This window comes from Amblyomma mixtum, chromosome 10 (assembly GCF_055824585.1).
Source record: "Amblyomma mixtum isolate Tamu chromosome 10, ASM5582458v1, whole genome shotgun sequence".
Lineage (NCBI taxonomy): Eukaryota > Metazoa > Arthropoda > Arachnida > Ixodida > Ixodidae > Amblyomma > Amblyomma mixtum.
The window spans coordinates 11,478,971-11,500,329 of NC_143021.1; the positions used below are offsets into that span (position 1 = coordinate 11,478,971).

General features: G+C 45.8%; 1 protein-coding gene across 4 annotated transcripts in view; it reads left to right on the plus strand.

Moving 5' to 3' along the window:
• LOC149325131 (potassium voltage-gated channel subfamily KQT member 1-like) overlaps positions 1 to 21,359 on the plus strand; it is a 469,319-nt gene that overhangs the window by 429,767 nt on the left and 18,193 nt on the right. For all 4 annotated transcript variants that reach the window (XM_089563197.1, XM_089563198.1, XM_089563199.1 and 1 more), the window contains 2 exons: positions 17,423 to 17,496; positions 18,682 to 18,809. In XM_089563197.1, coding sequence (XP_089419323.1) covers positions 17,423 to 17,496; positions 18,682 to 18,809 — 202 coding nt within the window. The remainder of the gene's footprint in view (positions 1 to 17,422; positions 17,497 to 18,681; positions 18,810 to 21,359) is intronic.

Sequence of the window (21,359 nt, forward strand, 5' to 3'; positions counted from 1 at the left end):
GCGGCGCTGAACAACGTGGGTAACATCCGACTAACTGGGTCACATTTCCGGGCCTGTGCCGAAAGTAGCAATAGAAGACAGATCACACGACATGCTATGAACGGCTATGAAAGGAAATAGCGCTGAAGACTACGCACCAGGTGCATTTTGGAATTGTGATTGCGAGGTTTTAATTGAAACTGCTTTTCTGAAGAAATTATTTTTGTTTATTTAGAAAATATTTTGTAGAGACCAAGACTGCTGACATTCACTTTCTCTGACACTTTACTGCATGTCAGTTGCATGTGCTAAAAAATTGTTTTTTTTTATGTGCAGACAAATTGACCCTTGAGGGAAGCGCAAAAATTAAGCCACCATTATTTAAAATTCCCTTTTAAGTAGCGATAAAACCAATACCTGTAATTTGGCTACCATGAGCCGGATTATAACAGTATCAGTTAACAAGATTACTATAGTTATCATAGCGGAGTGTTTTAATACTGGTTTGGATGTCAATCAGACAGCATGGTAGGTCTTGCTGATATCGTGAACTTTACAAAGCTGGCTGTACGAAAAAGGGGGAAATTGCTCATTAGCACCCACCGAAGTGTTGCGGAATATCACAGAGCAGAGCCACATATAGCTTCGTAGTTGAAAGTTTTTTCTTCATCTACGAGGTTTCACTGAAACCTGTAGGACTTTTTCTTGTAGTCGCACCGCGGTGCTTGGGTGGATGAGTGAGTAATTGCTCCCTTCCTCAAACCCTTTGGGGATTCCCCTGGGCATATTCGAACAGAGTTGAAGGTATCGTGTCGCGGTCGATGTCAGGCTCCAAATAACACCGTTGCCATAGATACAACAGCGCAGCATTTTGAGTCGGGTCATTGCGTTAATCGTGGAGCAGAGTGAATCTTGCTTAGCGACATTGAGAGCAACTTCTCGTCGAGAACCTTTGCGATGTTTTCAGAAAAGGCTGACATCTGGTAACTCAGACAGAAGTGTCTGTAAGCCGAGATTCGGTACGTGGGAGCATGTTGCAGCCTCACGATGATAAAATAGCGAGTACTTTTTCACGTTAGAAACGACAGCTATCTGTGTTGTTGACAACAGAGAGCGAAAGGTTAGCTCGAAGGGATGGCAAAGAGCGGTTGCAACATTGGCAGTTTTGAACTGGTTTTATGCCAGCTCTTGAAAAGAGTTACTGGTATTGCCATTTACATTGGCGTGTAGATGTAATGTGGAGCATTTTATAAAGGAGGGAAAATGCACAGACTACGATCTAGCGAAATCTATGAAGTGTTTGCAGGCAGTTTGAACCGGGTAGGAAATGTCTTCTACATGCTGCAATCAGTTCCTTTGAGCTGACAACCATCACACAGATTGTTCGCTTACTTATAAATGATGGCAGTTGTACTGTTGGTTGACTTTTCTGTGAGGCAGGGTGACAGCTAAGCTTAGTGATAGGCACGTTCAACAAATTCAACTAGTTCAACACATAATTTTTTTTTCCGCCAGAATAAACGCTTCCAATGCAGAGAGTTGGTGTAGGCCAAATATCACGAAGTTGTTGTCCTGTGAATATGTCCATTCGAGCACCTAGCGCAGTGCACAATAGAGAGATACAGCTTCAGCTCCGACCTAGAGGCCGCGAATTTTCGGCATTGTCCTTCTATGTGCTAGGTGTTCGCTTAGGCGAGATGGAAAATGACCCAGCGAAAACAGCTGTGTCTTGATGTCCTGCAGATGAGCAGTTCTTTTAGCTTATCTGGAAGCCAAATTCTTTACCTCTGGGAAGACTGGTTCCACCATTTCAGGACAAGGGATTGTTTCTATGCTTTCTGACCAGAGTAAGGGAAAATAAATTACTCGGAAGGCTTTATATGATGACTGCGAAACAAGTACTGAGGGCTTGGTCGCTGAGCCAAGCAATAGTTCCTCATTTTATTGGGAAAGAAATGACGGACGCTTGAGCGTAGTCGGGCCAGATGCAAATTAGCTGCATTAGCGTATCGCTTTCGGTTCGAGGCTCGGTTTTCAAGGTCGAGCAAGCTCTTGACCGAGATCGGCGAAATCGGAATTCATCTCTACTATTCGATTCAGTTCCAAAGCCCAGGCTTTTTTTTTTTGGCAAAGACTGTTTTTACTGCGCTTACATGCATGAATGAAAGAACTGAAGCACACACATGGCGAATGATTTAAATTGCTTTCTTTTTTTTTTTCTTGGCGGACACGCAAAAGATGTTTTTGGTGGTGTTAGAACCTCCGGATTAGTGCTACATAGAAGACAGCGATGAGCGAGAAGTGTTGCGGGACGGAGCGCTCGCGCTGGGATAGCTGCGGAACACGCAAGAGACGATTTTGCTCGGGGCAGAGTGAGTGAGTCATAAAAAGTTTAATGCACAGAGGAACTCGCACTTAGTTCGGTGGGGCCTCATTCCAGGAGCCCATTGGCATTTGCCGCCGCTCTTGGCCGGTTTACCAGCGAAACTTCCGATCGGATTAGTGCTACGTAGAAGACGACGATGAGCGGGCAATGCCGCAGGACGGTGCGCTTGAGCTAGATACTACCAAGGCACGTACAGCCTTTGTCAAAAGTTTAGAGCCCAGGCGGTTTGCTTCTGAGCACTATTGTGGCGCTCCTGTAGGACTCATGAAAGTCCTACGCATCGGAGGTAGCAGGACCAAAAATCTTTTTACCTTCAGGAGGTTTGGGACGCTGAGCGCGCATTACGAGCAAAGCAGTGTAGCCCAGAAGCAAACCCCCTGGGTTGTAAACTTCTGACAAAGACTGTACTCTGCGCTTCGCTCTTCTCTCCAAAATTGCCAAAGGCTGCCTTCATCACACCGCATAGATAATGCAGCCTTACCTGAGCAGATATGCTCATGTTTGTTTATCCGGCGCTCATCATGCCTTGATGACCACAGGGCACGCGCCTGGTGCTCTTCGCCTTCCTTAAAGGGAAGTAAAGGCTCCGTATGGGTTTTCGGCTTGGCCGCGAGTTTCTTACTTCCAAGGTCTCTCTTGGAGCAGTCACAGCGTGCAACCGAGTGTATAGAGCTAGCGCAGTGTGTCTGCTGGTCAACACGAATACCCCTGATATTAATTCAACGTGCCCATCCCTAATCAGGTATTAACTTCCATCACTCACCGTGGCATGAGAAGAGCCTCGTGAGGCTGAAAGCACTTATAGCACGACAGCCGCATATAGTCGGCTTGCCGCTTCCGCATGAACTGCAGATGCACGTTTCCAAGCACCTTCATGCCCAGACGATTTATGCTGACGAAAGCTGTGCTAGGTGTAATGCTGCAAGATCGATTTTTGCCCTAATGACAAACACGTGGCTGCTGAAGTTTTGAAGCAGCATTGACGGATTGGATTCCAGGGAGCCGGTATTTCTGCACTGCAGTCGCAGTGTGCTTTATGGCTTTCTTTTCTGCATGTCTTTCGCTGCATCAGAGACAGTTTATTCAGGAGAAGTGCTTATTGTCACTGAAATGACTCTGAAATGCCTCTTGTGCACGTGAGTACCAGCAGCTAAACAAAGGTCAGTGGCACATACGTGCGACCACTTGTTCTCAAGCCTGCGCACAGTCGCATGAAAACATATGCATGGAATGGCCTCTCAGCCCGGTCTAAAAGGTGCGCCGCGGTATTCTGGAGGGAGCCCGTGCCCTGACTCGCCTACGGTGCACGGTCTGCCATGCCGCCCGAGGCCTCGACGTTCGTTCATGGAAGGAACTGCTTTAAGGACGAAGTATCGCGGAAGAGGGCAGTCGCTATTGACTCACTTGGGAAGTGAAAATGATAGCAGTACTTGCTCTTTAGTGGCGCGGTAGCAACAGAGTTCACAATGTACCTTAGCTGAAAGCGGTCAGTGATAAATGAACGTTGAGTAGCCTACGCATGGTAAGCTGATACCGTCTATAATAAGGCAGTGAACGAAGTCAGGCCAGTAATACTGTGAGGAGCACGGAACATGCCGCCAGAAAGAAATATTCACTATGAAAAATGCATGGAACGTTCATCGGGGAGCAGAGGATGACGAGGAAGCAGTTCAGTACTTCCATACTGCGGCACTACTGATTGCTAGTTCCGGTGACGCGATGCCAGCTTTGCACGCCAGGCTCTACAATGAGAAACGGTAATATATTCTCGTACACTATCGCCAACAAGTTGTCCAACGCATTGTTTTGAACGGAAACAAGGAGGGAAGAACGTTTCGACATCAATTTAAAGAATTTATTGCGTTCGTTAAACCGAACATATACAAGCTCAGCTCGGCTCGGTAGCAGCCGCCACTGTGCGTGTAATTACATGGGAGGCTTCGGCTCGGTCTGAAAGCGCGACATGAGATCTTGATTCTTTGAAGAGCAATTATTTCGTATGTGGATAGCTTCAAAAGACAACATTGAAGGTTATTTACGATACTGCGCGGCAAAGTGTCGAAAAGCTCCCCAGGAGTGCGCCAACTCCTCACGCGCTGAAAAGTAATTTCCCTAGTCTCCCCTTTAGAAGCTATCGGTAGGACATTTTAACGTTTGAATGAAATGCATTGTAAACGAGGGTGCGGTCAGTAGCTCCGTAAGATAAGGTAAAAAAGAAGGAGCTTGCCTTAAGGCATCATTGGGGGTCAAAAAGAATACCGAAATGTTACGCTTGTGCGCTGGCCGAAAATGAATCTTAAGTTGTTCATGATTAGTTTACTCAACGCTGCTCCTTTATATCGCTTTCGAGTGCAAGAAGTTTTGATAATTAGAATAGAAGTACGATCCCATTGACGCACTTTAAATCGACTCCGGCCCCATTCAGGTTTCTCATTGTTGATCAGTCACTAGATTGAAGGCCGCGCCTCTAACGCAACGACAATTTTTGTCTGAAAATAAACTGATACTAGCAAACCGAATGTGCTGCGTAAAAAAATAAGGGTGCCCAGACTTGCGGGACACACACTCAGGCAATTTGCTGTTACTTAGAAGAACGTGACCACTTTCCGCTCGCTAGACGTGACTGCGTTAGTACTTTTGATTCATGCTACAAACTACTGCTTTCGTCTTTCTGGAGATGACATTACAGGACGGCTGATTACACTTGGAGAAAGAGCAAGCTCAGGCATAATGCTGTTTTCTGGTTGTGTTGTTACAAGGCTGAATTTCGTAACACCGCAAACGGGCGTTGTGCCATGTAATTGGGTTCTAGTTTCATGAAAGCAACTGAGTTTTGTGTTCTTCCCGTTTAGAAGCAGCTGCGTGTGGTTTCCTGAAAAACTTGCCTTTTCTTCGAGTACAGGGTCTCATCGCTCCACAACTCTTTGCGGAGGCTTTTTTCATAGGCTTGGGAAGCAAGAAATGTTTATTGGTAAGCTAAGAGCACTCGCACATCTGCTTTTTACGCTTCTTGTCAAAATATTGGTCTTGAAATGTCACAGCCATAGGAGTGTTTTCAAATTTAGAATCTTCCACACTGCCATAGTATTTCCGGGGCAATAAGCACTTACTCGCGAGTTTCCTTACTTGAGCAATAAGGAAGTAAGGAAACTGAAACCGCAAGGAGAAGGTTGGTACTTATGAGAAATTTTCTCTTTCGGAATACGAGTCTGAAGAAACTGTCTTATACCTGGTGATTGTTGTGAAGCTTCGAAACTAGTCAACCTTTTCTTAGTTCAAATGTGTCATGGCGCGCATGCAAGGTTTACATATATATTTTCGCGTAATACTAAGGAATCACTGAAAACAGTTACATGCCACCAATTCACGCACGTCTTCAAAATCACGCAGTTATCGCTTTACTTTGTGGGGCAAGCTGAAATTGTTCACGGCCTTGCGCTTTTTCCCTGCCTTGTGCACGATGCACATTTGCGATGGCTTCACCCACGCCGAGCTTCAATGTTTAGTTTCTGCTCGCGCCACGGCTGCCTACTGCGCACGTACGCTTCCGCCTTCCGCCCTCTGGGAGCTGCATCGGACGCTTCTGAGTCGGTTGTGCGCACGGAAGCACGTGTGGCCTTCCGTCGTCCTTGTCTTGTACAGAGATCGCGGTTGAGGGGTTTTGCGCCGGCGTCGTAGCACCGCACTCCACTGATTGGTTACCGCGCGTTGAGGTCACGCCTGACATACGTTACCGCAACGTGCCCAGCGTGGCGCTTTGCGACTTTGGGAGGTACGAACATGCTGGCATCACGAGTGAAAGGATAGTGATGACCACGCTCACTCTTCAGAGAAGGAGACGAATGACGAATGCATAAACAGCACATTTGCTCACTGCCGCAAGCGTCTGTCGCTGAATCAACCGTTCATAGTGGTAACCGTCTTGGGAGCCTTTTTGGCACTGCTTGAAGTTTGAAGATGATTACCGTGCTTGCATATCTAGTGAAGCAGCGCTACGGCACAGGGCCAAAGGGAAGAAAGGGACTAACTTCAGCGCTGTGTTCGTCCCTTTCTTCCCTTTGGCCCTGTGCCGTAGCGCTGCTTCACTAGATATGTAGGCCAACTCGCCCACCAGTTCATGTCGTGCTTGCATGTACCAATACTTTAAATCTCGGTACTTCGCTCTGTTTACGGCGCAGCGTTCAAGTAATTTGCCGAAGTCAATCTTGGTTAAACAGTGTCCAATATGTTTGTTGTTATTTCGTTGAGTGAAGCAGAAAAGCGAAAGCTGGTAGTCGGCTGTGTATCGGCGGCATTTCGCGCTGGCTAAAAGACGGAGTCGGCGCGACCACGAAAGGAAACTTGCGCCGTTGGCACCATACGACCAGAATCCTCCACATTTGGGCAGGCACAGAGGATGTCAAGGTGCCGGACTTCTTTGTGACGCCTTGGTCATGGCAATTAGGCAAAACAAAAAATCACATGTTGGCACTAAGAAACAAGAAGGAAAATTTCATTAGCAGAATGGATAGGGTAGTTAAAGTAGCCGTAGAACTGCAGAAAAATGTGCCCGGCAGCTAAAATATTATCATCATCACAGCCTGACTATGCCCACTGCAGGACAAGGTCTCTCCCATGTCTCTCCAATTAACCCTGTCCTTAGCCAGTTGCGGCCCCGTATCCCCTCAAAGTTCTTAATCTCATCCGCCCCGCCTAACTTTCTGCCGCCCCCCTTAATGACCCCAGACTTTAATGACAAAGGTAGTGGTGCCGAGGGATCCAGTTCCTATCCAGAAACGAAACAGAAATAGTCTTTCAAGCAATCCAGTTGTCTAAATTTCCGGAGCCCTCCACTACGGCGCCTTAGTCGCTTTGGGACGTTAAACCTCATAAACCAAACCAAACCAAACCTTTCAAGCAATCCAGACGGGAAAGATCGTTACCCTGCCCTTTACCTGAAAGGTCAGGGGAAATGAATAAAAGACCTTTACTCTGAAGGGATTGCCTCGAAGACCTCAACCCAGGTGCGCCTTTCAACAGTGAAGGCCTGCCCGGTGCACGCGCCAGTCAGGTTGCCCACAACCCGGTAGGCAGGTGGCCCCCTGCCACAAAGCAGGCTTCAGGAAAGTACGTATACCCGATATCGGAAAATGCATCTAAGAGTGCTGCTGGACTAAAAATCATCGACGGTCAAGGCGATTCATCCGCAGAGTATGAGTTAGCATCGTTGTGCCGTATGGCTTCTAATGATAACTTATTAAAACCACATTAAAGAACGATTAGACAAACAATCGCGCTTCGCCCGTCCTATCAGGAGGCTTATTATCATCGATAACAGGGTAGCCATGGCGCATGCTCACGCCACGCAGGTTGTCCTCGAAGCCACTGAGGGCTAAGAGCAGGAGTGTTGCCGCACCGCTACCGGTCCACTTCTTTGGCGGTTACGGCAGTGACTTCGGGAATAGACGGTGCATATAAATTTGAGCAACACTTGTTGTTGGGCTAGTTGGTAATACATACTTCTGAAGGAACCAGCGCACAAAACACAACGGACAAGAAAAAGAAGAAGCGCTCCTGTCCGTCGTGTACTGCCTTTTTCTTGTCCGTTGTGTTTTGTGCGCTGGTTCCTTCAGAAGGTGCATATAAGCTGTGAGAACGTTCCCGCTGTTTCTCATCCATATACGATTTATTTTAGCCGGAAGGGAAATATCAATACGATACAGTTTTGTTTCTCTGCCATTCATGTGCGGCGGTCTCGAATCCGCGAGCGAAATGAACCTGCGACCACATGTTTAGTGCGCGTTGTTTATTAGTGAGCCGCCACGGCTGTTCCGACTGGACAAAGCCCATTATATCTCTGCAAGAGGCATATTCAGTCTCTGGGCATTGGAGACAATTGCCTCTTAAACCTTGCTTCGACGGCACCGAACCGAACGTTAAGCGAACGAGGTGCTGGCGTCACACACCTGCCACCAGCGCACCCATCTACGGAAGCCAGGAGCCAAGTCCATTATTTTAGGAGCCGATAATAGGCTGTCATGACTAGTCGCCTCTTTTTAATCAGTGGTGAATGTTTCTGTATAATTCTACGTACTAGCGATCAATAGGCGTCGACGTGGCCGGGCTAATGATGATCTCTGTGATGTTAAATAAAGGTGACTTGACTTGGCGGGCTTGATTAAGCAGCAGCTCGGGCGATCATGAGGCGCATGGAAGTAGCACGCCGGACAGCGCGTCCTGTACTCTCTAGGAGAATTGATTGGAGAATGAAAACATGAATACAGAAGGAAAATGTTTTGAAGGAGAGTAGGTGCGCACGGGTAAATGCGGGACAGCAGAGAGAAGAGACGAAAGATGAAAAGACAAAAATGAAGCGCTGACTAGCCCTCGTTTACTTGTTGATCATACGAAGCGAGCGTGTGCAGTAGTCTAGGCGGCAGGGTTTTCGCCAGGTATGGAACTATGTTTACTTTTCGCCCTCCGCAGTGGCCAGACACAGCGCCAGTCGTGCGCGTAAAGCGCACAGAGCCATGTCTGAACGCTAGGGCTGGTGTCACGGCTCAGTCATCTCAGAACGTCTTCTACATAAGAGCAAGGTCAGGTCCTTACAACGATTAGGCTATCCTGACAGCCACAAGTAAGTGGCTAATCAGATCGATCTACACAGATCGATCTACACAGTCGTACCCATCCCTGAGCAGATGCATCCGCAACTGGACCTAGGCAGAAGGGAAGCAAGGGCTCACGTGTTAGAAAAGCGGATCGCTGACAAAAACGAATTCGTCTTCGTAGATGAATCCAGCTACCCAAGATAAAGAGCCATGGTAGCGGCTGCAATCGACTATGTTCACTAGGAGCTAGCTTCCGTCACCATAAGGGGTTGTACTTCTACTGAAACAGAGGAGACTTCGATTGCTATCGCCGTAGCCGAAGGCAAAAACAGATTTGAATCCCTTGTAATCACCTCAAAGTCGCAGTCTGCCTGTCCAAAGTTCCTGCTAGCCAGAATTGTCAAGAAAGCCCGAAGTTCTAAGGTAAGGTCACTCATGCCAAGAAAAATATCACATCATGGGAGCATCGGGACACGCCGGCCTGGCCTGGAGTCACCACGAACCACGTTGTGCCCAAACAGGAGACTAAATACTATCTGATATTCAATCTGCCGGAAGTGTCTTGCTATTCTGGGCAATTTATTGGCGCTGTGAAAATGAAGCGCGAAAAATGCCTGTGCCGAAGGCTGGAAGTTCAATCTCGGTTTAATATTTCCCCAGTACCATCACGCTGACTGCTGGGCGCTGCCGCGCGGTTAATATTGCTAACCATTACAGAAATCTTGTCAAATCCAATTGCCGATAACACACAAACCGGTTTTATAGATTCGCTACGTTACCCCTGACTTGTTTGTCGCTTTTAATTTTTGTTGTCCTTCCATATCCATGAAGTAACGTTGTAAGCGGTACTCACGTGTCCACTTGTTGACAGCACTTCGTGAATTACTGGTGGTGGGCACTTGGTGTGTACATGTCTATGCGCATGCTTTCTCCGTGTATAATGCGTACTTTTCTTTTGCTGTGTGGAACACACTTCTGCTACCTTTAATGAAGCGGAAAAAGATGGCTCTCGTGTTATATTAATGTGCAATCTTTTCTAATTGGGTGACAAGTTGTTAATGTGTCGGACATCCGCTAACCTGATTCCTCCTATTTTGTCCGTGCTGATGACGCCTGTCCAGAGTGCCTACTATTTCTCGATTTTTACAGAAAAAGCTAGCATACAATTGCTAAGGCTGTAGAGAAAGTATTATTCCGTCTGTTTGCTGCATCCTGCATCCTGTGTTCGCACTTATGCCTTTTATTTTTTTGATCATACCTGGAAATTATGGCCCAGCGAATTTTTCTGATGACAAGTTTATCAGCAAATTTTTTCAGCGTAGCGTACGACTGCACCATAATATTAATTATGTTCGCCAATCCGTCCTCGGCAGCATTGTAATTTTCTGCTGTTTATTGTCAAAAACGCACCCCATTGGTTTTCTATAGTCTTAACTACTCGCTTCGAGCTCAGGGCATAAAAAACTGGCTGTGGTTTAACTCTGATCTAAAGGAATGCGAAAGCACGTTGCTGCTTCCTCGCCTCCGTCTGTCTTCTTGCGCCCTCCTTAGCTTTATCTGTAGCGAGAGGGAGGAGCTAGCGCCCTCTATCGCGCTGCTAGGCGACGGCGAGGGGGTGGAGAGAGCGTGTGCTGGGCAACGACGCGCCATCTGCTAGGCGCGGTGGCGGCTCAAGGTCAGCGTAGCTACGGCGCGACGGCAGCCACCCGAGGTCTCGCTTTGGCTGTCGGAGTGTTGATTTCGCAACAAAAGAGATTTTGCTACGGATCAGAACGTTAAGAGCATTACCATCAGTGTATTCATAATAGTGCCTAACAATATTCCACACCTGTCTCGTAATTAAAAGTGCTGTCCAGGAAAGCAGGAATAGGGCCCAGTCGAAAATCAGCATGCTCTTGCTTTTTCCGGTGTGTATACAAGCAACAAATTTTATCAGCGTTAGTTCACGACCAACATAATTGCAACCTGTTATCCTTTCGTTATTCATGAGCGAAGAGTAGTTTTCCAAGTTTAGTGCTAAAGGGATTCCTGATAATTGAGATGCCATCATCAGGATTAGCAGGGCTTGGTCGGGCGGAAGCAACAAAATTGTCATCGGCGTCTTTAAATAACTCAATTCCTCCCTGTCATCCGGTTGTGCGTGGACACGATTGGCAGCTTACGACAAGCAGTTATCGCATTCCCCTCGTGCTACACATGAACTAATATATGCGCAATTTTTTTACCATGGGGACTCTTTTTGCCGACGTTAACATACACGAATGAAGGAAGCCATTAGTCGCCGAAAGCAAAGAAAGCACAAGGTTATGCTTCTATTTTGTTAAACTTGTGGCATTGATCGACTGGAAATTATAAGCCTAATTGCTTTATGGCTGAAAAATAATACACGGTTTACTATAGCAGTCTCGAAGCCGAAACACGTGCCCACTGCTGATGCCATGGTCGTTTTGGAACCGTTAATCCCGCTTTCTTCAGTGCCGCCTTGTAAGACGTTATGGGGCTTCATGAAATAAAACCAATTATCCATGTCGATAGAGGATGTATCTGCTTGAAGACCACCGTTCTTAAGTTCCTGCGCCAGCTTATGCCAAATCCGCCACATGAAAGTTTCATCTCAGCTCACTTTCTTCAAGTATCCCTGCGCATAATACTTGCGCGTCAAACGCTGTGGCAGAACACACGCAAAAAAAGGCATGAAATTGCTTGGGATGTCGTAGAAATCGTTACTACCGAAAGAAGCCTTTCAGCACTTCTGCACCTGGAATCACTGATCACACAGTTAACACCGAACACTGTCAGCAGGACTAAGGGGTATCTTCACCCGGCTTACGCAAAAGCATTACGTCGACTTTTCAAAGCTTCTCAAGCTACTCCTTACTCTACCGGTTCTGCATTGTGAACAAATAACCCGTAGGGCTTCCGAAACGTCAACTGTTTTTCACAATTGGTCACTGACCCATGACTTGTTCAACCATCCCTGCGCACAGCCATTTGGGGATGCTGGTAGGCCCTTTTGTGCAATGCAATCATTTATTTACAAAGCACTACAGGCTTAGTAGCGCACAAGTAAGAAGGGAATACAGATGTTAACAGTGGGCAACGAGAGCTTGCACAAATATAAACGCGCAGAAAGGAAACATTATCCAGGCATAATAGAAAATATAAAAGGAAATCAGCGCCTCTACATTTCAGACCCATTTTTTTTTCAGCAAACAAGCATTCGATGGCGCTGTTTTGGTGCTTTGGCAGTATTCCTACCTCGTCAAAGATATCTTCAATGGCTGCGAAGGCACTTCACTGTGCAGTGCTTTCTAGCATTACAACGAAATCCTCCTCTCTTAGCGGGCTGTACAACTTTCAGCCGCAGTCGTTTGAAAGATTTAGTCCGCCTTGTTAAGTTCCGGTTTTGCGCTTTTCTTGAGATCCACTCTAGCCGCGCTGTCCGCACTGAACTTCTTTCCGTTTCTAGAACATAGGAACTATTCAAAGAAAGAACACTTCTGAATGTAACTAACTAAAGCGGTTGTGAAACTTATAAGACAAACCCTTCGGGGGCGGCTAGTTTGTCGAAGAGGTACGCGTGGAAACTGCTTCCCTGAGTGGTAATAATCTATTCGAAGTATGCATAACATCCACAGTGCGTATTCAGTTTTTTCGGTCTATTGCTTGTCTTCGTCTTCCGAATGCACAATTCTTCGCGTTCGAACTGTTTTACGTTGTGCTCAGGTCCCTACAAACTGCCGAAAGGGCTGCTGAAATATTACAAAAATTCTTCGTACTAAACAAGCAGGAATAAGACGCTTACACGAGTAATATTTTTCAGTTAAAACAAATACAAGTCGATTAGTAGACGTAGTCGACCGAGATCAGCACACGTTTTGGCTGGTGGAACTAATTTCGCACACTGAAAAGAATGGAGTGAACCACGCGTGTCTCTTGAATTTGTGAAAAAAGCGTTAAAACTGGCTGAGCTTGAATAACTTGAAAACGGCTACTGCTCCCGTGTTGGGAAGTGCTGGCTATAATGTGCCATTTCTTTTCGCAATGTAGCAAACTGTGCCTGTGGATTCTGCTCGTAAAAAATTGCGAAAGTCGCTTAGCCCTGATTTCTTCAAAACATCTACTGCTGCAGCGTTAAAATGTATTCAATGTCTGGTGTCAGGACACGGGACACTCAAGGCTCAATATACAGAACCTAATAAAAGTTATGACGGCCGAGAGCGTGGAGAATATGATTACATATTTGTACCGAGACTTGCTCAATTACTTTTTTCGTACTATTTCGTTGTCGTGGAAAGCTTTTGTCCTTCTGATACTCGCGACATTGAAAACATTTTTTCCGCACGAAATCCCTCCCGTCATGTGCCGCAGATAACGCACAGATGGAACCTCTCTTTTGTGACCACTTTCAGAACTGTTTGCAGCATTTGTCTAAAAGGCAGCCGCCGACTTGACCTAGATGCTTGCGCCACTTTTGCGACAGTTTGTACTCCTCTTTATACCCGACAACTACAAAAGCATTTTTGACCGGGAAACCGTTTATGAACGCAATCTTTTCGTATAATGTAACAATCTCATTATAACGATCAATATATCAGCAGGTCGCCCGACGGCAGTCTTGTATCATTTTTTCAATTAACGTTTTTTCTGTCGTCAAAAGCGTTTCCAATTTTTTTTTATGGCAGTCTTAACTGTTCGATGCGATCGATGGAAACGCTTTAAAAGAAAGATTTTGCTCCATATCACATGAATGGGCCAATACCGTCAATATTTCCATTATAGTGTGTTACAATTTTCCAGTTTTCAATTTTTTTTTTTCCCGAGAATGTTGGACATGAAGAGTTTTCGACAACAAGGATGTTGTACTATCTGGCCTAATCGAGGCATTTCACGCTTTGTAGTAATACTTTTCGAAAGTGAGTCTGTTCGCAGGTTGATTTAGCGACGCTACCAGAACACCTGTACAGAGGTTGCCACCTTCGTGTCTTACTGTGACTGAGTGCTGCGTAAGTGATTGCCCACTCACACGAGAGGAGAGAATGCAGAATGGATTGCGTTACACAGCAGAGATCCTTTGTTACAGCTTCTGCTCAGCAGCCCGTCTCGGCCACTGATGATGTGCTCGGCTGCTTCTGAACACGTCTCACTTTCTGGAATCATGGGCCCCTGTAATGTGCCACCGAACGCATGCTTTTCTGTGACTGCATGTTGCTCGAAGCACAAAGCTCGCATTTTTGTTCCACTTTCGTACTTGTGATCGGAATGTTTTCTTGAAAAATATTCTCAGCCCTTATTCTTGGCGCACATGCACGTCCGAAAGAGACCATAACTAAACAGCACCCTCTGTTCACTTCAAACTAAAAACAATCTTTAAAACTAAACGAGAGGCTAAAGCAACACTTTCCGGGTGCCGGAAATTCTTGTTTCTAAACTTACATTCATGACTCCTCGTTTTTCGCCCTCTCAGTGGGGCGCCAGAGAACACAAGGCGCTTTCTAATGAAGAACTAATGAGTTTGAAAATATTCATTGTTTTTCAAGGCAAGAACGGAAGACTACAGACAAAAAAAAGAAAGGAGAGACACAGGCTCAGTCTTTCAGCTACGGCTTTATTGAAAACACGGGACAATCTAACAGAAAAAACAGCACGCCACAAAATCAGGCTTGATATCTTAAGCAGCGGTCGAAGACCAAGCGCGCGCACGCAAAGCCCTCGTCCAGAACTCCAGGCAGGTTTTAGCGAAGCCTCCATCGCTTTAACAAAAAATGAGCTCACCAACGTCGACGGATAACAATCGCGTGCGCTTTCTCACGCTGACCCAATGTTTGCTATCAGGTTCTTCTATATTTGCGTACCTTAATTTTGTTCTGCATTTTTTTTTTCTCCTTAAAAGGTTGTTTCGTGCCTTCAGTATACCAGCAGTTAAAAAGACAGCGCCTGCGTCTTTCCGTTCTTGCCCGCGTTATTTCATGCTGTGAACACTTATTTCGATTTATTGCTACCCTCAGGGCAGGAACATTACAGAGGAGAGTGGGTTGAGTACAAAAACACAAATATGCACTGAAAAAATAAACACACAAGTAACATGTAAGTACAAGTGAGGTCCGCATTGTAAAGATCAATACTTAGTGTTTATGTAGGAATTCGTGTAACAAAATATAGCATAACAAAGACACTAAATTAGAAGCAATGCTGCAAAGGTGGCTAGTTGGTTTTTTATCTTTAAGGTGTTGGTGCGAGGAGGATGTGCTTATGTCATGACCTGGAACAACAGCAACCGGCCACCGGGCAAATTTTCGCTGTTTCTGCCACTGGCTACGTATGGTTGCTAGTAAGAAGCCTTGGTGACTGTGGGAAATGAAGAGGAGGCATAGAGGCGAAACAGGAAGGAGAGAGGGGCAAAGTGTGCTGAATGTGCATGTGGTCATCAAATGATCCTTTAGAGTGGGATCCTTGAAGCAGCGGTCGCCGCCACTTTTCGTCACTGAGGAGTGCAAGGTGTCCCTGAGCCTGTCAGTCTGTTGGGATGTTGCAGCGTTTGTTTTTCATCGGCTGTGCACGAAAACAAAAAATGAACATCGGTTAGGCCCACATGTGTAAAGTTACCTGTTTTGCGTACAGCTAAATAATTTATGTAACTGGCAGTGCTTTGAGTGCATTGGAGTTGTTTGTTTCATACGGCAGATAGATCACAAAGAAATTAAAAGAGCTGGAAACTAGTTTTCATTGATCTGCTCTTACATAGTTTTGAGAGAGAAATTAAAATAACAGTTACGTCTCGATGAAGCTTGCAGCAACCCTGAAGCTAGAAGCACATTTAGTTCTTTGCGACCACTCTGGACTTAGGCATCAGCGAAAACTATAATATTGCATTTTGCAGGCACTGGCAAAAGCAGGCCGGCGTAGAAGGACCGGGTAGACTAGCGCAGTCGTGCACCAACCAACACGGAGCAACTAAACTAAAATCACTTTGTAATCCACGGAATGCTGCTGGTCGTTCTACAGTAAACGTTCTTTGCAAATGATTGGTCATTTCCTGCAAAGTGGCTGAGTATTCGAACCTTCAATAAATCAATATACAGTCTGCGATGGCTATTTTTTCCTCAAATGGCCACCGACTGTTCTCGCCAAAAGAATCTCTTATTGTGTCTTAAAGGCCAACATTACTTATTGCTGACGCTGCTATTTTCCCAAAAAACTAAAGCCATGTCCTCACGCGTTCTGTGTGTTCAGCTAATTTATTTCTTGAATGGGAAATGTAAAGCTATAAATAGTCTTAATAGCGGCACCACGGGCCAATAGGATATCAGTGAAAAAGGCTGGTTGTTCAGCAGAAATTGCCAACTCAGTTACACTCAAAAGGAAGTTCAAAGTGTAGGTAGAATAGCTTCTTTACTCAAGTAGAAAGAGACGCTCTTGAAGGGGAGAGTGCACTACCACCGGATACTTCCAGAAGACAGGTACATCTATATTTCGCTGATAACATATTGGAGATGTACTACCACGATGCCCATGTTCAGGTATCGATATTCAGACAATAAATCGGTCAGCAACTAGAAAGCTTCCATCGCAGAAGGACTAGCAGTTTTTGTGCCCTGTTGCCATTCTTATCTTTTTCGTTGGATATCACCAGTCCGGAGCTCCGTAAAAGGAACCTGTTTCTCTGAAAAAAAAAAAAATGGTCAGGAGAAAGTGATGGAAAGGTTCCTAATTGAGGAACGTAATATGTTGCGCCGTGCAACGAGAGCCGGGTTGCTTGCTGACAGCTGCTAGATCCTCATCTTCGCTTTTTTTATGAATGATACGCGCGTTTGCCGCAAAATTCACAGCGATGAAATTGTTCTGTTTTTACGGACGCTTGTGCTTTGCGAGAGTTGCGCGCCTAGAAACAGGTGAAGCACGGACTGAAGGTCTTGTGGAGGTTTTCGCCACTAAGTAAACAACCGACAGTTTTTCACAACGTGCGTGAATCTGGTTATCTTCACGCGAGGATGTAAGCCACTGGGTTAAGTCACGCTGTTGACTTTTTTGCCAGACAGAAGCATAAAACATAGCCACCAGAGAGGTCTTGAAAACTGTGAGCTGATGTAACAGGCTAAAGTTGGAGAACCACGGAACTACTCGCTTCAAAGCGTGGTAATGTCTTGCTCGCATTGTTGTCATTTCCTTGGTTACTTCAGTTCGCATAGATTACTAATTGCTTTGTGTGTCAGAGAAGAGGGGTATATAGTTCTCTTTCAAGGAGAACGTAATGTGTTCGTATGTAGTACTAACCACATTCTTGCCCTTCTGTGCTAGCTGCTCTACTTGGCGGCGGTTGCAAAACTGCCGGAGGGCAGGTCTTTCGCACTTGTGAATATTGTCCTTCGTTTTTGAGTGTTTTAGTGTGGTCCGAAATGTAGTAATTTGTAGGAAGATCCCAACTTGATGGAGCCACCTGTCTTTCCCTTTTACCGTACAACTGCAGACGAAGAGCCCGAAGAACCCAGGCTTACAGTGCTCACGAAACAGCATAAAAATGCCATCAGATCGCTCAGGAAGGTAAGATGACACACCTTATTGCTGTAGGATCTCATCATATTTGTTTTTAATTTGTGAGATCACTCAGTGAACTAACTGGCCTTCTAAATCATCACAAAGGGAACAGGGGAGGAAAAACAGTACGGTTTAGTACGGTTTTGTTAGCTACATGCCGCGAGAAATGGCAACGTAGGCATGTGATGTACATCTAGCGTCTTCCAGCCCACCTTTCTGAGAGAGTTGCCGATTTGAGGAGAGAAGAATTACTTTAGGAACAACTGCACTGTTTTCTTCGAGGTGGGGTTGAAAACTTCAGAATGCTCTTCATTGGCCCATGTTAGGACCCGTGACCTTGCCTGTTAGTTTCACTTATGGGAGGTGGTGCGCTGAAAATTAAGTGTGATTGACGTGACGGATGGCGCACTTTGGTATTTCGTTCTGTTTTACTCCTACACCCAACCATATTCAAGAGGACTTGGGTTTGTAGCGCCTGATCAGAATTTTCGCAGTAGATGCGGCAGACTGCCCACTGCCATGGTAGAGCTTGTGGTGCCTTTCCGTTAGTACGCAATTCCAAACTCCCTTTTTTTGGTAATCTATTTTGCGTGCTTCGCTTTTTCGTCGTCTTTTTGCTTTCTAGGGTTAACACATGAATGATCGAGTAACTTGGAAGGCGTACTTTAGGAGAAGCTTGTGCTACATTTGTCACTAAAACGTGGGAGTCAAGGGCCGGTACTCAATAACTTTCCCTATATACAGTGCGGTCAGTTTGTAGCGGGCTTCTTTGTTACTGGATGTCGTGCGTTGGCAGCTCCCACGTGCGTGGCGCCATCTTTGGGCAAGGGTGTTTTTCTAGATGCGGTTCCGTTAAATATGGAGTCCGTCAAGCGCATCACGCTGATTGGAATATTGCTGTCTAAACTTAATCATATCGCCATCTTTGGCACCTGCACGAAACGAAAGACGACTGTTGGCGTTTGTGTAGTTTAGTTTTTGTTGTCCTTCGGTTCGTCGACTTCATCGATTTCGTCGATTTCAATCGAACTCAGCCGCGGAGGTGAGCAGCAAGCCAGCGTTGCTGCTTCAAACTAGCCGCAAGGCTAATACTATACGCCGAGACGTTTGCAGTTTATTATGAACAAATCCTCTGTGAATTCTTACAGCGTAATTAAACATCTCATTTTTTTTCCGCTGCTTACATTCCAGATTAAATATTTTGTAGCACGGAGGAAATTCAAGGAGGCCCTGAAGCCTTATGACGTGAAAGACGTCATCGAACAATACTCAGCGGGTCACGTTGATCTCCTCGGACGAACCAAGAATATCCAATTCAGGTGAAGTGAAAGCATTGACTGCCTACTTTTGTTGTTTCTCTATTTACTTCGTAGTAATTCAACAAAGTTGCTATATTGCACTTTTCAGTTTGCAATAGAGGAAATTCCGATCTATTGAGGCACGCTTCGTCGAAATAGCGAATAAGCATGTCTAGATTTTGCTCATTGAGTTGTACGCTGCTAACTTTCGGGCGTGAAATGGTCACACATGCTAAGCTCTGCCCCAAAATCTGCTCAGCCCGCAGGCGACGGAGCTCTTCTCGCTATCGGAAATTGTGTAAGGCTGTACAGACCATTTCAAATGAAAAGAAAATGGTACATTCTTTTCGTTGCATTGCGTAGAATCTGACTTCGCGCTCTTAGCGCCAGAGAAATCAACGGCCATGCGATCTCAGTGTAAGATATGAACGCGTGTCCTCTTGTAGAAATGTGTTTTGGGTAGAGCGTACGTCAGTAGTGAAGAGGCGACGAGAGATGGAGGTTGGTCGTTTTTGCAAACCACTGCCCTATTTCCTTTTTTACTGGGAGACCTTGCTTAACTTTATCATGAACCTATTGCAAGTGGTGCCGAAGCAGAGAGCAAGTTGTTTTCTGGACAAAAAGGCTGCATGTACTATGCGAAGGAATTCTGTCACCCCCAATGCGCGTCTGTTGTGTTTAAAAGTGAAGTGAAACGTCCAAGAGATTTTCTTTCGCCTTGCAGGAACTGTTAATGCAGTTCTGCGGGTAGACAGGCTTTGCAATCCGCATTGTTGATCACTTTAGACATGCTTTGGCATGGCCTGCGTGTTTTAGCTAGTAGTATGTAATGCACAGTAGACGAAGATCCACAATTTTTACGGTTGCTGCGTGCACCTTTCTTTAAGTCAACGTCTAATTTGTTTCGACATTATTCTCTCGACAAATCGACTATGTCGATGGGGTAGGCGGAAGTGTCACCGGAGGTTTCGAACGGGCGCAGTTTCGTCAGGATGAGATTGCAAATGGGCGAGTAGTTACCCATTACCATCCATCGAAGCGCAGCCTAATGACTACAGAAGAGAGCTATACAGCCCTCCCAGGAACATTATAACAGAAGAACAATTCATGATTATGATCGTAAGTTTTTATGGCGCAAAGGTAACTGTGGTAAAAGAGGGCCGTGGCACAAAGTGTTTTCGCCCACTAAAAGTGAGCTCGAAGACTCATTTCCCAAACAATCACTTCAGAGAAGCGAGAAGAGCAGGCCAGGGATTAGTCCGCATCCGTTTTATCACCTCTGGGTACGCAGCGGCACTGGGGATCGAAATCTCCAATGCCGCAAGCGAGACGGATGCTCAGATCAGTACGCCACAGCTGCGGTGATTAATTCGTCTTAGTCCAGGGACCGAACCCGGGACCACCGCCTAAGCGGGCCAGTGGCTCTGCCAAATGAGCTAACCAGGGTTGATAGCAGAACGAAGGGCAAGAACTAAGTGATCAACAATTCGAAGTACGAGCGATGTTGGTTTAATGTGTTTAGGGGAGTCCCCCAGTTTGGAGTAAGGCTGGAAATAAGTCTTTAATAACTCATAACATAATAAAAGGCATACAGGTGCCTTTTTTTTTACTGCATTCCCGCATTCGATCCTCGGACCTGGACGAAATTTGCTTTAACTACAAAGTTTCTGCAGACGACGTATAGCTCTTCTGTGTAGACTTACGGCTGATCTTGAGTAATCTCTATCTATCTGAAACCTTACTTGACCTTGTGGGGTTCACCTAGACGCATTTTACCAATATCTTTCCCGCTTAGTATTGCTCATCGATTCGACGCTTAATATTGCTCATCGATTCTAGCTGCTGGAGCCCTATTTAGCTCACTTGGTAGAGCAACTACCCAGAGAGGTGGTGGTCCCTGGTTCGATTCCCAGAGTAGGACGTGTCTTTTAACACTGCAGAGTTCCTGAGGGTGCGGTGTAGCTTTCGTTTGCAGCCGGACGGCTCAGTGTCATATCATATGCAAAAACAGTTCCATGTTATGTACAACAAAGGTACAGAATACGATTTTTTTACTGAACTAACATGCGTATGGAATGCTTTCAGTAAAAAATAATTTCACTAGTGGCATAAAATGAAATAAATATTGAAGAAACTAGGCTACTGCGTTGTTTTTTCAAACATTCGGCGGGAACCGCCATTCATCGCACATCTTACGCGGAGACAAGGCTGCTTAATTTTAACGCTTCCTACGCTCTCTCGGCTGCATGGCCTTTCTAGCACGAACGTCGTCCGAGACGGCAGTTCAAGGTCCGCCATTGAATGAAGGAACCATGGTCTGTGTTTAGAATTTTGCACCGACTCTAGCGGTTAAGCTGGTGGAGGATGGAGATGGGCGATTGAGTGGTGACGCTTCTAGAGAATGGTTGGGAATCAACCCCAAGCGTTCGTAGTGGACCATAGTTACATGACGGCCCGGGTGTGTGTGTGTGTGTGTGTGTGTGTGGGGGGGGGGGGGGGCTCCGTATAACGACTGTCTCCCTAACACATATCGAGCTGTGAAGAACGACAGAGACAAGGAAGAGGGCGAAA